At 47.4% G+C, this 15,000-nt stretch overlaps 3 protein-coding genes across 4 annotated transcripts in view; 2 read left to right on the forward strand and 1 right to left on the reverse strand.

Moving 5' to 3' along the window:
• The window catches only part of LOC126578958 (endothelial PAS domain-containing protein 1-like), a 22,123-nt gene extending 21,273 nt beyond the window's left edge, over positions 1-850 (forward strand). For both annotated transcript variants that reach the window (XM_050242080.1, XM_050242079.1), the window contains one exon: positions 1-850. This exon is cut by the window's left edge and continues 1,303 nt beyond it. The gene's annotated coding sequence lies outside the window, so the exon portion shown is untranslated.
• A 613-nt stretch (positions 851-1,463) lies between these two features.
• Positions 1,464-9,454, reverse strand: LOC126577764 (JNK-interacting protein 1). The gene is made up of 5 exons (XM_050239658.1): positions 8,871-9,454; positions 5,286-5,902; positions 4,425-5,206; positions 4,173-4,357; positions 1,464-4,103 (listed from the first exon to the last, which is right to left on the reverse strand). The coding sequence occupies exons 1-5, from the start codon at positions 8,951-8,953 to the stop codon at positions 4,031-4,033; spliced, it is 1,740 nt and encodes a 579-aa protein (XP_050095615.1). The 5' UTR covers positions 8,954-9,454; the 3' UTR covers positions 1,464-4,030.
• A 4,357-nt stretch (positions 9,455-13,811) lies between these two features.
• The window catches only part of LOC126575184 (tryptophan 5-hydroxylase 1), a 3,790-nt gene continuing 2,601 nt past the window's right edge, over positions 13,812-15,000 (forward strand). The window contains exon 1 of the mRNA XM_050235753.1: positions 13,812-13,954. Within this exon, the coding sequence (XP_050091710.1) occupies positions 13,847-13,954 (108 nt within the window). The 5' untranslated portion in view covers positions 13,812-13,846. The remainder of the gene's footprint in view (positions 13,955-15,000) is intronic.

Here is a 15,000-nt window from a genome sequence, read left to right on the forward strand (position 1 = left end):
TGTGAACGTGTGTGTACGTGTTAAGCGAGGTACGTGGAAAGAGGTTTAATTATGCGGAAGCACACGCTGGTCAATTGATGGCAAAGCAACACAAAGATAGGTCATAGAGAATCTTTTATATAGTGGCATAGGTAAAACAAACGAAAACAGACAGAAAGATGCAAACACAAACAACCAAGCCGTTATGCCTAGACGAAACCATTGGTTTACATTAGTAACAATATTTATTTTTTAAAAAAAGTCACTTAAAAACCTGTAAACAGTGCTCGCGTTAGTTAGTGCAGCTAAAGATAGTTGCCGATTTCATGCGTTAATATTTGCCGAAACAAACCAATTTACCCTTCGTTTGCTAGTGTTTTATATCCTTCGTTGCATTAATTTCGAGAGATGAGAGAGAGAGAGAGAGAGAGAGAGAGAGAGAGAGAGAGAGAGAGAGAGAGAGAGAGAGAGTGAGAGAGAGAGAGACAGAGGGCCCGCAAAATTCCGATTTCAATTTCTTCCGATTGCCACCCTACCGAACAGCAGACGCCACGAAAATAACAACAAACAACGAACAACGATGAGAGGCTAGTTTAAGAAGTCACACCCCGGTTTTAATGCCGTCCTTCCCATGTACTCACATGCATCCCAAGTGTACCACAGTACGCCATCAGCATCATCGTCCGGCGTACCCGGTATAACCCTTTCCATTTTCTATTGTGCAAACAGAATTGTAACGTGCAGTAAACGAAGAAATCTACCAAATATACACGAAACACTGAATGTCGCGAAACACGGAAGAACAAAAAAAAACGAAAATACAAATCGGATCAAAACAGAATAAAGAAAAACCATTTGTGAATGCAACGAACGAGAGCTCCTTTCCGGGTGACATCTGTCCAGTGTTTCCAGTAGTGATGGGCGCACGGAATCGCACCCACGATTCCACTCCGATTCCGCCTGAAAAAAAAAGTGCAAAGCAGAAGGACAGTCATTGCTGCGCCGAACATTCCCCCTGAAATTCCCGGAATCGATCTGGGTCAGAGTCGATTCGGGCTCGGAATCGGAATCGACTTCGATTGATGTTGATTGTTTTGTTTTCGCTTCCGCCTTCGTTTTCGTTTTCGTAGCCTACCTGCTGCTGGTCTCTCGGTGTCTAGTAGAGCCAAGGTCACAAGGTGAATGAAATCCACTAACAGCTGATAGAAAGCCGCCATCGACCTCTCAGCACGTGATCAGGTTCAGGCTACCTACACGGTGGTTGCCCTCTTCACAGGTAGCGATCATCGAGTCGATTCCGGGAATTGAGACTTCAGGGAGAAAGTTCGGCGCCGCAGTGTCTGTTCTTCTGCTTTGGTGTAGCATTCGCCCTTTGCGCTTCTTTTATATTAAAAGAGGAGCTGGCGCCTTTCTGCTTTGGGATGGTATTTATTGACCGTGAAAACCCCTTCCTTCGAAACGAATTCGGTTGGTAGACTGGTCACAGTAAGTTTTATTTGCTGCTGGTTTACATTTTTGCACTTTTGTTTTAAACATAGGCTTTTCTCATTGTTCTAACTGCTGCTGCTGCTGCTGCTGACTTTTCGCTGCTCTGCTTCCCTTTCATTCGCAACATGCCCTTTGTACCCTCTTCTACTGTACGCACTAGAAGCATTAAAGACACTTTTCCTATCCGCTGCGCCCAATCCGTTAACATCGTCGTCAACAGCAGCACTGTTGCTCTCCCTATCCCTGATTATAGTAAATACTTTCCCCAAACCAATTTCCACCGACCCATCGCAGCGTGTGTCCCGGTAACCCTTACGGTGTTTCCGGGATGCAGAGAGCGTCCCTTTCCCCATGTTTTGTGTAGTGTTTATGTTTGCTGCTGCTGTTGCTGCCGTTGTTGCCAATGTTTCAGCGAGCGTCGATCGTTTTCCGCTCCCAAGAGAATGCTCTACTCAACGCCATTTTCTGGATAAATTTTGTAGATTAAATGTGAAAGTGACCCCTTCCTCCGCGGTTCTTCCGAGGTGGAACAGATCGTTCGCTACTCATCGCATGTGGAATGCATTTGTTTCTTTTTTCTTTATTGTTCATTAGATTGTTGCTGAAGTTTTCCAACTGATGTTATTGAGATTTCGTAATGCGTTTCATTTTGCACTCTTTTTATATTTCTTTTTTTTTGTTGCTCGAATAAATGCATTATTGTATGAAAGAAGGGTATAGTGCTTGGTTGGTTTCTGTTGAGTTTGTTCTCCTCCTCTTGTCTCGTTATCCTCTATTAAACCACGTCTCTCTCTCTATGTTTGTTGCTCGTTTTCACTCTAGCCTCTCTGAAGATAGTGATTATAGTAGCATGACAACGAATTGTATGTTAGTATTGTATGTTTTTGTGTGAGTCCTTGCGTTGAAGTGTTTTTTATTATTCTTTGTTACCCATAATACTTGCCGCTTAGTACGGTTACCGTGGATGATGATGTATGGTCAATTTTACTAGCAATTTAGGCGCCTTTCGCCCTTCGATTCTGTCTTCTGTTGTACGGTACAGAACAGATGCGTATGCATTCTGCATACGATCTTGCTACACCATGGAATGGTGATCTTTTGGAAAACGAACAGCCAAAACTTAAACACGAACATGGTGCACGGTGCAGGTTGTTGTCAGGGAGCTAGAGTTTAACGTTGACCACTTTCAACCACAATTTATTCATTCGTAGCAAGTAGCAAAAAGTTCAAACGTTTGCGCAGACCCATAGCAGAGGTTGGGTTGAAGCGATTTGGTTACCGTTTTCTTTTTAGTCATTCGATTTTTCTTGGAAAAGCAAAATGCAAACGAGCTGTCTGCAGGATCCAGCTTGCTTGCCTGTACCTATATTATGCTTTCGCTTTAGCTTGCATTCCTATTTCTGTACTATAAATATAGTTTCATTTCCTCCATAACGTCCCAACGTGCGTTCTTTCTCTTTTGTGAACCTTTCGTGAATAGGCCACATTCCTGATGTTTTCTTTTTCTTTTCGGCTTTCATCCTAACATATTTACATAGGAATTCGAAGGAGCGCCAGAATACACGTGATGCGGAAAGAGCAAGAGATTGGAACTCATTGTTGTGTATCTTTGTAGCACTCCAAATCCTCCCCTGAGCCTCCTCCGAAGTTAATCACTTGCCGTGATTTCTCTGCTCACCTTCATCCGATCACAAATCGCAGCTCATCCACTCATGTGTGTGCTTGAACACCTGAACCCTCTCCTGATCCTCTATTGCTTGCCTTTGAGCGCAACGGAACGAATGCGATATCTGGCAGAGCGAACATACCTAAAGAAGCCAAAGTAACCGACTTGTCCAATACGAATGCCTTTAATCTCTCTCTTTATCTCTGCAGTTTCCCTCTGTTTAGTTTGAAGCGTTTGCAAAAGACACAAACGTTGTCCTATAGATGGATAAAGGAGTAAAGGAAACGGGTTGTACAAAAAGTCAATCTACAAAGCTGTCCCGAAATGTGTGCCCTAATTACTGGCTCTATCAAGCACTACCGTCGATGGGATTCTGCTGCAGGATTCCCTTACCTAACCGATAACCGAACGAAATTGCACTATTAAGCTACAACTCTACAACTGATAAACAAAAGGGCAGCCATTGCAGAAAGCTACAGAAAAGGAAACAGCAGAAACAGCTAATTCTAACATTGATTTTCTTTGGTTTCGTGTTGCTTAACCTAGCAAATAGGAGCGCACCTGTAGCACCGGCCAAAAATGCATTCCGAAACACACTCTCGCTCTCTGCTTCAGCCTCATCTCACCTCACAATTTAACAATCCAGGTGCTGCATCCTGGCAAACCTCCCGTAAGGAACATAGAGGGGTGATAAGCGATAACTGAACACTGAACTATACGATTCAAGCTGGCTCCATTGGAGGGGCAACGCGGTGTTTGTGTCGGTGTGATGGGATTTTTTTTTTTTTGCTGTTGGTGAGTGCGGTGACGGTTGAGTGAGCTCGTGCTGGGGATGTCCTTTCCGTTTTTTTTTCCTTCCGGATAATGCTGCTCCAAACGCAGACCATCCAGTCTCGCTTAATCTATGTAGATGTCTTCGATCGGATATGCCGTTTCTATAAACTTCTGGTAGAATCGCTGGAATGCTCGTCTGTGGAGAAGAAGGAATCGGCGACAGTAGTTGATGTTCGAGTTGATGATCGATTGCACTGCCACTTACCCCACGGCCTCCGCTACCGGTCGGGTGGATTCCGTTCCCTGGAAAACGTGACACGCGAACCGCTGCACCGTCGGGTGTTTGGTGATGAAGCCGATGTACCGGTGATCACGTGGATGGAACGCGCAGAACGACACGTTCTTCAGCGAGTAGAAGTAGTCTATACAGGGGCCCTTGGTTTTCTTGTTCTGCCGGAATGGTGTTCCGAATCAAAATCAAACTCTTCCAAAAGCGAGGAGAAAGCGAAAAACTCACCCTCGACCGATCGACCATGCGCAAGCCTTGATCGGAGATCTCCAGTATGCAGGGTTGTGCTTTCGGTGACTCACTGCTGGTGCCGGTCGTGTTGCCGACAATCTTGCGGACCGCCTGGCACACGACACCCGTGCCCTTGTGGGCCATCGTTTCCACCGAACCGAGGTAACCGAGAAGGTACCGTTCGCGCTTCATCTCGATCGACGTCGGATCGAAATCATTGTAATCGAGATCGACGGCGTACGCTGAGGGGAAGATACCTTGGCGCCCAGTGCGCAGGTTTACGCCCTCGCACCACAGATCCTCGGCCTCCTTCTGCACGTACACCGGATCACCGATCTCGATCTCGATCTCGTCGTGGTGCCGTGGGATGAACTTGTGCAGGGCGCGGTGTGTTGCCTCGAGCATCTCGAGCTGACTGAACGGTACACCACCGTACGGTGGTGGGAAGGGTGAGGTGACCGGTGAGGCCGCCTGCGGGACCGGGGGCGACATGCTCTTGTAGTCGTTCGGTGAGTGTGCCGTACTGTGGCCACTATCCACATCACCGAGGCTCTGCAACCGCTCCGAGTCCGGGCTCGAGTCCTCGTCCAGCAGGTAGCTACATTTGAGGGCAAGCAGTGAGCTCTGCTTGAAGAAACTGCCCGGCGCACCGTGATGGGAGGGGGCCGCGGTGTACGGATTGCTGTTTAGCTTGCCGCTGGTACGATTGCTGCTGCTGCTGCTAGCACTCAGCTCATCCGCCAGTGACGCTTGTCCGGTGAGCAGCTGCAACACGGAAGCTGCGGAAGGGGCGGAAAAGAACGGGAAATCAAATTAATCGACCGGACAGTTTCACCAGACCGGCCACGGGAAAGTTACATTTTCGATTCTTCGGAATCTCCGGCAACTTGCGCCGTCGTCGCTCGACCTGACCCGGTATCCAGGGAAGTGAGCTGGTCCGAGCAAGCTGTGCACTGGTCGCTGCGGTGCCTGCTTGGACCGGTAGCGATGGTGCGGCGGTACTGGCGCCTGTGAGCGGTGGAACCTTGCTAGTGGTCGATTCGTCTGCGTCCACTTCCGATGCGGTGTGCGGTGTCACGGAGAGCAAACTGTCCGGTCCGGAGCTACCGCAACCAAGCGATTGCTCCTGATAGTCCTCGATGTGGTGATGGTGAAGGTTCTGACCGGTTGCCGATGATTTCCGCTGATGATCCCCTGCCGTGCTTACGGTGGTCCGCAGCCCATCACCGAGCTCGTCGTCTTCCTCGCCCGTACTGCTACTGCTGCTCGTGCTGATCGCACTGATCGTCTGTATGATCTGCTGCGTTTTGCTCGGGGTCCCTTTCGGCACTGGATCGCCGACCGATGTGAGACCATCCATGGTGCCGACGCTCGACCGCCGACACTCGTCCTCTTCCTCCTCCTCATCGTGGTCTGAGGCTTCGCTCTTCGATGATGGACTATCTTCCAGGTCCAGCTCGACGTCACCCACCAACCTGCGAGAGAGAAGATGCAGCAGCAAAAGAGACAGGAGTGATATTAGTGCCCGGGGGCCGGAAAAGATAATTCGTTTAATTTGCAATCCACCTCGGTCGCGTGAGTGCGGTTTTTGAGGTGGAAAATGGGAAAATAAACAAATTAGAGAGCGTTTTCGGTCGGACCACCGGCTAGTCGGGCTGCTCGTTGACCCAGATCGCCATTTTAAGAGTCTCGCTTGGACCAAACAACATCTCGCGGCAGCATCAGTATTAGTTGGAACGGTTGCACCGGCACAAACACCAGGGCCACAGGCCACAGACAGACACTGCACAGTATGCACTGCAAAAGCTGTCTGAATTGGGGCAGATTCGATGTGACTGGATAGCAGCGAGAGCACGCCATCGAACGAGGATGCACCGGGAGTATTGATCCGTTTGTCGAAAGTCTTCCTCTCGCACTCGCTTGCGGGATGACATCATTCCGGTCGCCAGTCTAGCTTCTTGATTTCTCAGAATCGTCCACGGTGCTGGTTGACTACCACCCGTCACCCATTACCCTTTTGTCCTACGCTACGGATACCGCGAGACGCGACGCGACTGACATGAGATCAGATCCCGGTACTGGCCACCGGGGGCGAACCTTGTCACGCTGGCTAATGCAGCTTTATGGCCGTGCGCTTCTTTTCTTTTCCGCCGAGATGCTGCTACGGATCATCCAATCAAACGCACCACATACGCCGCTCCTCTCGTTGGTTAAAGGCAGATTAGACCACGCACAACAACAACGCAGCAACGCAGTGAAAAGGGAAAAAAAACACACACCAGAAGACCATCGCAACGGTTGGCTGGAAGGAAATTCGATTAATTTTAGTATCTCCTTATTAAGTGCTGCCGCCGGCCGCGACATAAACCGCTCAGAAGCGTTCGCCGGGCTTTTTTTTCGCTGGTTTTCTTTTTTTCGTGTGCGTTCTGCTGCCACGGCGGCACTGGCGCACAGTGGTTCAATATTTTATTTGTTCCGGAGAAGCGGATCGAGCGAAAAAAAAAAAAAACATTCCATCGTCCTTCGGACTGTGGCACAGAGAATCGACCGCAACGGTCCGTCGTCCTGATGGACGCTCTTGATGGAATGGGAAAGATAATAAATTTTCTCCATTTTCCTTGGCTTGTCATGGTATTGTTGGAGGGCGGCGAATCGTTGCGAGAAGCTCCGGAAGGGCCTTTAAGTGGTGCCAGGATCGGATGTTATCCTCGGCCCCCAAATGGCGTCCATTATGGTGTTTGAAAAGTTTAATCGTATCGTGAACGCCATCGAATTGTGGTAGAGCGATCAATGGGGGCTATAAAGTAACTACCCTGTTGGTCCTACCTCAACAGTACGCCACGGGTCCATCTGATAATGGAACAACAGTGGGAGGGGTGCCCTTCACAAGTAATCTGTAAATGAATTCCTTCCCCCCTGAATGTGGCTGCGTAATTTCAAAAAGTGCATCTTCCGTGGGGCTTTCATCGAAGTAGTCTCTTCGCGGTAGAGCTTCATTTATTCGTTTTTCTTAGCCCAGAGCCTACTGACGTTTCATATTGAGGTCCTCGCTCTTCTGGAGAACGTCATCCAACTTACGGCAAACGTGACTAATTATGCCGGGGGGCCAGTTATTCGCAGATAGTGCTGCCCCGGGAGCCCTTTCGTACCCTTAGGGCCGCTATCTATCGTCCTTACAATTCCTGACAGCCCCAACGAACACGATGAGCAACGAGATGAGCAGTAAAGGCCGGCTCGGGAGGTTTAATTGAAAAGCACGTTCTATGTCCGGATGGGGCGGCCCTTTTGTTGCACAATCCGTGCCTATCCTCGAGCTCACGTAATACATCTCGCAAGCAAGCTCGCTGGCTCGCTCGCTCGCCCGCCACGACAACTTGGCAGTCCCGGTGCCGACAGAGTAAAGGAACGACAGCTCGGAACGCGGAACAAACATCACCGACAAATGCTCAGCGGCATTATGTAGGACGCAACATAGCACGGACGGACGGAAAGTTGTGTACGGTGTCGCGTCCATCTATGCAGTGTTTCTTGCTTCCTTCTTTCCATTGACTCCGGATGTAGCACGCAAAAGCACGCCATGGAGCAACCGGTCCCGGGAACTGGGGACTATTTTTAAACTCCTTCACATCCATAAATCACTTTCCGCGATGGGTGGCCTGAGGTGCCTCTTATGGTCATATTCTTTGGTTCGTTCTTTGCTTTCGCTTGCACCTTCGACATCAGCATTTCCGCCATCCGGCTGATGCTGAAAGGATCTCCTCGATTTGCACATTATCTTCATCACGTCATACACACCATAGGGGGGGGGGGGCCTGAGATGCGGTCGATGGCACCGGGACCCAGCGGGGAAGATATGTTTTCGCCAGCCCCGGTGCTGACGTCTGATGAGACGAAGGTGAGCGAGAGATTTAGGGAAGAGACGTGGAAGAGAGAGATAAAGAGAGGGAGCCATATCTTTCACATTAATACGCCAATAGACGCCATGTCATCCCATGTCCAGACCAAGGTAGGACACAAGGAAAGGATGCTCACTAACTCCTTTGGCCCCTGCGGTCATGTTTGATTTCCGCCCGACACTTCAGGGTCACGCGTTTCTTTCCCTTTCCTTTCATTTATGCACCTTTCAACGGCTGGCTGCGAGGTCTGGCCGGAATGTGTCAAGGATGTAACCACCACCCCTCCAGGGGTCGTGCCTTTCGTTTAATGAAGCGCCACGCACGCACACGCACGTACACGGATCGAAAAGGTGCACTGATTTGCATGGGCGCCATGGTGGTGGGCGCACGTGTAGGGTGGTGAACCCCGGGTGGTGCCCCCATGGTGAAGGTGTTCTTTTTTTTCCTGAGATTGTTATTCGTTCTGTGGAAAATCGCACACCCACATGCTTGTCCCCTTACACCTATACTGCTGCAGTAGGTGGAGTGGAAACCTAAAGGTACTTACGAGTAGAACGGTGCCGGAGCTCTGCGGAACGTTGGCAACGCATCCAGATTCTGGCGGAGCTCCTCAAACTCCGTGTCGGCCATTGTTGCGGCTTTGGTGACTCACGGAATCACGAAAGCGAAAAAGATGATGATTTTCCCGGGAGATTTTTCACGCTTTTCACTTTCCCCTGGATGGCCGTTGGATTGGAGGTGGCCCACCTTGTGATATGGAATACGTTGAGGTGTTCGCTTTAACGGCCTACTGCTGCTGGTGCATACTTTTCAGCCACACCACACAACACCAACACACCAGACACACACAAGCGCACATGCTTTTCCACGGAACAGCTTTTCACACGCAAAACGGCACGCAACGCAAACCCGTTCCAGACATTCCACCCCTGCATTGAACACCTGGAACGGGGATCTATAACCAAGGAACACCGGAAGACCACTTCGGAGCCAGTCACACTCGATATCCGTCCAGGATTTGCCGAGCGAAAGATGGTGCGGAAAAGGGTAACTTTTTCAGCGGTTTTTTTCGCAATTCACCACTCTACTAGGCCAGCACCCAGGAGACGAGGACCCGTCCGTCCGTGGAGTGCTCTCGCGGATTGACGTTTGCCAGAACGCGCACCACCACTACGCTGGTGCTGCTCCGGTGCTCCGGCCCATTCGCTGAGAAGTCCCTTTTCCGTGGCCGTAAGTACGCAGGACGAACTAGCGAGAGCCAGAGTGTGTGGGACCAAATCCTCTCTCTCCCTCTCTCTGTGTGGCATAAAAAGGGGAAAACGGGACATGCGCAGAACGGGTGACATGACATGACGACACAACACATTCCTGGCATGCATGTTTGGTAAGGCTTCACGGTGCTAGAAAGACGATTTTTATAGAATGTCCCAAGCGTTCTGGGTGTTATAGGAAGCTATCTGAAGGGAGACCAACGATGATCCTGCTAGCTGTAGGTACGGCTTCACTGCAGGAACGGAGGAGCATAGAGGGCGTTCAAAACATGGGTAACGGTATTTTGATTACCGAATTTGGCTTCTTTACAAACTACGGTAAAGGTAGACGGGGTAGAGCTACGCGTAATTATCCTAGACGGGATCATGAGGAAGCGTGTTTCGGAATATTTGTTATTTGAAAAGTTTCTAGGAATTTAGAAATAGACATCCCCTTCCTTTCTTGTCCTTTAATTGGTTGTTGTTTAAAGCTAAAACAATAAAAATATTTTGTAATCTTACGTTTATCTTTAAGGCTTCATCAAGAGCTACGAATTTGAATATCTTTGATCTGTCTGTCTTATAAATATTCTTCGATCTTCGACCCTCAATATCAAAGATTGCTAATAGTACTTTAAAATCCATTAAATTGATTTCATTGATGCTGTACTCATGCTGTATTTTTCATTAATATGAAATCAGTATTGTGACTTAGATACGATAGCATCGTTATATTCTTATCATCAAGGAATTTTTTTAGTGCGTGAAAAAGGTGAAAATTCCTTCGTTTTTGGTTTGAACTAAATGTTGGATTGCATTGAAACAATCCTACGAGCCTCTCGAAAATTCTGCCAAAACATTATAGACACGTTTTGCTTTGTATTGACCTGGTAGAACACAATAATTCTTTTTTTGCTTAAAACATGTTTTTTTGGTCAATCGTTAGATTAACAAACGGCCTACATGTTGTGGGCAAAGTGAATAATTTAATCCAGCTTTGCAACATTAATTTTTAAAACAGTTTTATGAACCTTAACATCAGGGTGATGTATATTTTTCCCCCAAAACCTATACGTTTTGGTGTCATTTTGTCTTTGAAGTTGTTGAACTCTTCGAAACAGTAAGGGTTCATTAAAAGTGTCTTTTCTACACTAAACTCATAATTGTACCACAGGTTCTTGTTGTAAAATTCAAGAATTCTTTGTGCATTTAGAATGCAACCAGTCATCCATCGTAGCACTTTTCGCAGCATCACGTTCTATTTGGCAAACTAAGAACAATCGATAGGCACTTGTTGAAGGCCAAAAGAAGTACTACCATCTACTTCCCGATCTTTAACATTCGTCCATGCGTTCGAAGGCGGAAAGGTTCTTCACTATCAAACGATGATTCCCGAAAGTCATCAATCAGCGGGCCAGCTCGTTAGATTGTCCGTTTCCAGGCGCATATCCTGTTGATACACAGGCAGGCTTCTATCTAGCGTTCATTCATCGTTCGCTAGTCTCATCCCGTCCGGTCCTTCCGTCCTCTCTGCCAACGCTTCTTAGCTGATGAATATATTCATGACTTACTCGCCCGCTCGGTCGCTCGCTCGCTCACTCCAATCGCTTTGGTGTTATCCCTGATGCACCACCTCGCTCCATTTGGAATCGAAAAACCATTCTGCACATCGTTTCTGATTAACCAAATCGATCTCGTGGACAGCGACACGTCTATGCTCGCACTGGCATGCCCTGCCCGTCTTTCTCCTCTGATCCACCACGGAACAATCGCATCGATCGCAATCGTAGCACTAGTGCTGCTGCTGCTCCGGTTAGTGGATCGTTTTGTTCGCTTCTTCGACGAATCCTGTCCCTCGAGTCTACGCCTACGGTAGCCACATCCTGAACAAACACGGTAAAGGAATGGAAAGCGGAAAATCAAGGTTCTACCGCTTGTCTTCTCGTCGGACACACTTGGCGGGCGTTGCTACTTACAGCGTTTCGATTTTATATCCCTTTGTGGCCACGTTTCATTTCCTTTTAGTGGTTCGCAAAAAAGGTGGCGAGCGGGAGTCAGCCATGCTGTCATGCTCGCCACACCGACAGCAACAAGTGGAACAGACCTCACTGGTCTATTCCCGGACTCATCCTGCTCCTTCGTCCATCATGTCTCGTGTGTCTCGTTGACTGGAAGACGATTCTGGCGAAAGTGCCCAGACGGAAGAAGCACCAAACCGAACCACAAATCAAACAGGCCAAGACAAGGGCAAACGGTGGCAAGTACGGTGAGCTACTACCTACCATGGACCACCGAGTCAAAGAAAAGAAATTAAATCTTCCACGACCCCCCCTAGAAACGTCGTTCTGGGTGAAGTGGTAGCTTCTCTCTACCACCACGTTGGAGCTCGCTCGTGAAAAAAGTATCCTTTTCGGACTGCCCTTGACTCGGTTGCGTCAGAAGCAGGATCAGAATAAATGGCGCCAAACCATCCCAGGCCAGGCCAGGCCAGGCAAGGCCAGTGGAGCCAGGAGAACAAATAGTGATTTTATACATAGCGACCGCTTCGCATCCGCCACATCTCGTTTGGCCATCCCGAGCTCTCGCGCCCCGAGCTAATAGATAAACACTTGGGCGAGATTCGTTTTCACCTTTTCGTTCCTGCACGGTGTGTCTTCGCACTGGTTGGATTTTGTGTGTAACGTGTGTGCAAGGACTAGCTTTCATTGTATGGTGGATGGGTTGGATGTTTCAAGTGGATTTGGCGAGATTCTCGAGCAAAGTAGAGATAGAATAGAACCAGCAGCTTGCATTCAGGTCGTGCGATGGTCATGGTTGAAGGTAGGACAAAATAATTTGCCAGAAAGAATTTTTAAGTAATTTACTAGAATAGCTATTTTGAATTGAATTAGGGAAGAACAAGCCATTTCATTACATTTTAAGCGGTTGGCTAAAGGACAACAATGATTTGTTGATGTCATTAATTTCAAACCATTAAACATTGAAGTGTATCCACCTGGCGTTAATTCTTTCCACGGGAATAGAGTTAATTGTATCATTAGTATTTGGTTAAAGATTTCGGTGCATTCCTTGCAAGGTGTATGTTTTGATACGAATTAAAATACTTTTACTTTATTTAATTATACTTTTCACACTTCCAACACATACAGAAACAGTCTAAGTATCCATTCCGATTAATCTTCTTCCTTAAACTGTTTCATTCTAACTTTAGGACTTTCTTTCCATAATATCACCTACCACACCGGGTGTCACTTTTATTAATCTTAGTTAATCTAAATCTTAATCACTTCAATGCACTTTAAATGTGAAGCATTAAAATAATACAATGCTGGTTTAATTGCTTCAACAACTCCTAATACCCGTTTGTCATTCCAACCCCTTCCAGAGGACAACGATCCTTAGTAGTTCCATTCGATCCACATCCTTTCAATTTGCTGCGCCACACACAAGCCCATAATATCGAAACAGATTCATCATCGCCATCATCATCATCATCATCATCACAGTGTGTGTCACCCGGGCTGTTGGTTCCCCGGTTGGTTGGTTGGTAGCTTCGTTGTTGTTGCGTTCACGTTCACGTACAATGTCCTCTCCTCCCTGCCATCGACGTCAGCATCCGTCCAACCGCCCCACCAAAAACCCTGGTGCTAGACCAGCATAAAATCACGGAACGGACGAGATAAAGTTTAGATTATTCCCTGACATTATCGTGATTCAGCCAATCGAGAGCGAAATTTTCTTAAGCACGATGACGAAAGAACATCGAACGCCCCGCTCTCTCTCGTCCTCGAGAATGGTGTGGGTGTCGTGGGGACGATGGGAACGTGCCGTGCCGCCAGGGAGGGAACGATTTTATGCTGGTTGGTGCCCGATACGGAAGGACGAACCCGTGTCCTGGCGCTGGACGAAGGACGGAGTGGTGAACGGAGTCTAGAATACATTACCACTTCTTCTTCGGCTTCTGGGTTGGCTCGGTGTGTTTGCCAATGGCGCCACCAGCACCCCAGGAGTGGTCCCCATGGACTCCACCACCACCTGTTGGGTTGGCGATCTGCTTTCGAGCACCGGAGCAGCCCGGGAGGGTATAAAAGCTCCATCGCTCCGTCGGGCGCTTGCCAGTTGATTCCCGTGCGTTGTGCGTGCTCCGTGTCCATAGCTCCAGTGTCAAAAATTCGCTTCAAGTAGGAAGAAGGATTTCTGTTCGCGGTTTTGTGATTCACGGTTTGTGGCCTGTGTCCGTGTGGTTGCAACTGCAGCGATCGGTGCGTTCAGGATGAGTGGTTCCGGCAAAGGATTACTGGGATTATGGCTGTACCATAGCGGCGATCAGGAATGGGCCGTCAAGGAGGGCAGTCCGCTGCATCGGCGCAAAGAATTCGCTGTAACTATCGGTTGTCCATTGTTTTCGACCGTTTAGCAGGATTATGATTGGTGTGAAGAGGAGTTAATTGTTCTTTTGTCCACTGCTTAAAATGTGATGCAGTAGTGGAAACGCAGCACGTTGCTGTAACAATGGAAAACTGAAACACAAACCCAGCAAAGTTAATCTCACCGTTTAGTGAAAAGTATTCGCGAATTCGGTTTCGAGGAGTGAATTGAGGATTGATTGAAAGTCAAACAGGGCATTCATATTTAATGTAAAGTGACAAGGTTCTTTCGAGTTTGAGGCTAACCGCCGCCATTCATGAAATTATTAAACTGATCCCCAAATGTTGCGCGATTAGTGATCATGAGTAGGTTCACAGTTCCAAAAGCTCCTAGAATTGTTACGTGAAATATTCGCATTTCTTAGCTCCAAAATTAAGTTAATCCAAGAGAATATAAAGATTACTCAGAAAGTTATGCATAGGAATGCATATGTTCATGATAGTAGATGTTTTACCTTTATCAATTACCATAAGGTTAATCACCTGTTGACCATAAGTTAATAGGCCACTAATTGATATGCGTTAAAAAGTATTAATTGTGACTGGTGTTCTTAAAAATAATTTCGGAATATTCTTACGTAACATACACTAAAGGAATTGATGCAATCTAGTTTTAAATTAGCGTGAAAGCTGATAAAATTAGTAGCCAGGCCACTCTAGTTGGTAAATGTTGTTTAGCTACTCCTTCGTATAATTATTTATACGAATTCGATTTGAACAAATTTGAACAGTTGCTGACGAGTGTAGTAACTCTGAATAAATATCGTGATTTCAGATAAACATCATGAGAACTCTCTCCGGAGCAGAGATCATGCAACAAGTGTTTTAAATTTGTTATCATCCTCCGATGTGCATTTCATCAGCTATCCAAAATGACATCACTTTTACTGTTGTTAAACACATTTCACAAATCGTTTCAACTAGAAATAATGGAATGTAATGGCAAAAGCTAAAAAGAATTCCGAACAAACGAACAGCTTTCTAAAATTAAAACATTAGT

The sequence above is a fragment of the Anopheles aquasalis genome, chromosome 3, assembly GCF_943734665.1.
Source record: "Anopheles aquasalis chromosome 3, idAnoAquaMG_Q_19, whole genome shotgun sequence".
Taxonomy (NCBI): domain Eukaryota; kingdom Metazoa; phylum Arthropoda; class Insecta; order Diptera; family Culicidae; genus Anopheles; species Anopheles aquasalis.

What these genes read in the sequence shown, in the direction of transcription:
- LOC126577764 (XM_050239658.1), bottom strand. Translation starts at nt 8,953, where the DNA reads ATGGCCGACACGGAGTTTGAGGAGCTCCGCCAGAATCTGGATGCGTTG. An exon ending in GCTCCGGCACCGTTCTACTC is followed by an intron (nt 5,903 to 8,870) that starts GTAAGTACCTTT and finishes TCTCTCTCGCAG; the next exon opens with GTTGGTGGGTGACGTCGAGC. An exon ending in GATTCCGAAGAATCGAAAAT is followed by an intron (nt 5,207 to 5,285) that starts GTAACTTTCCCG and finishes CCCCTTCCGCAG; the next exon opens with CTTCCGTGTTGCAGCTGCTC.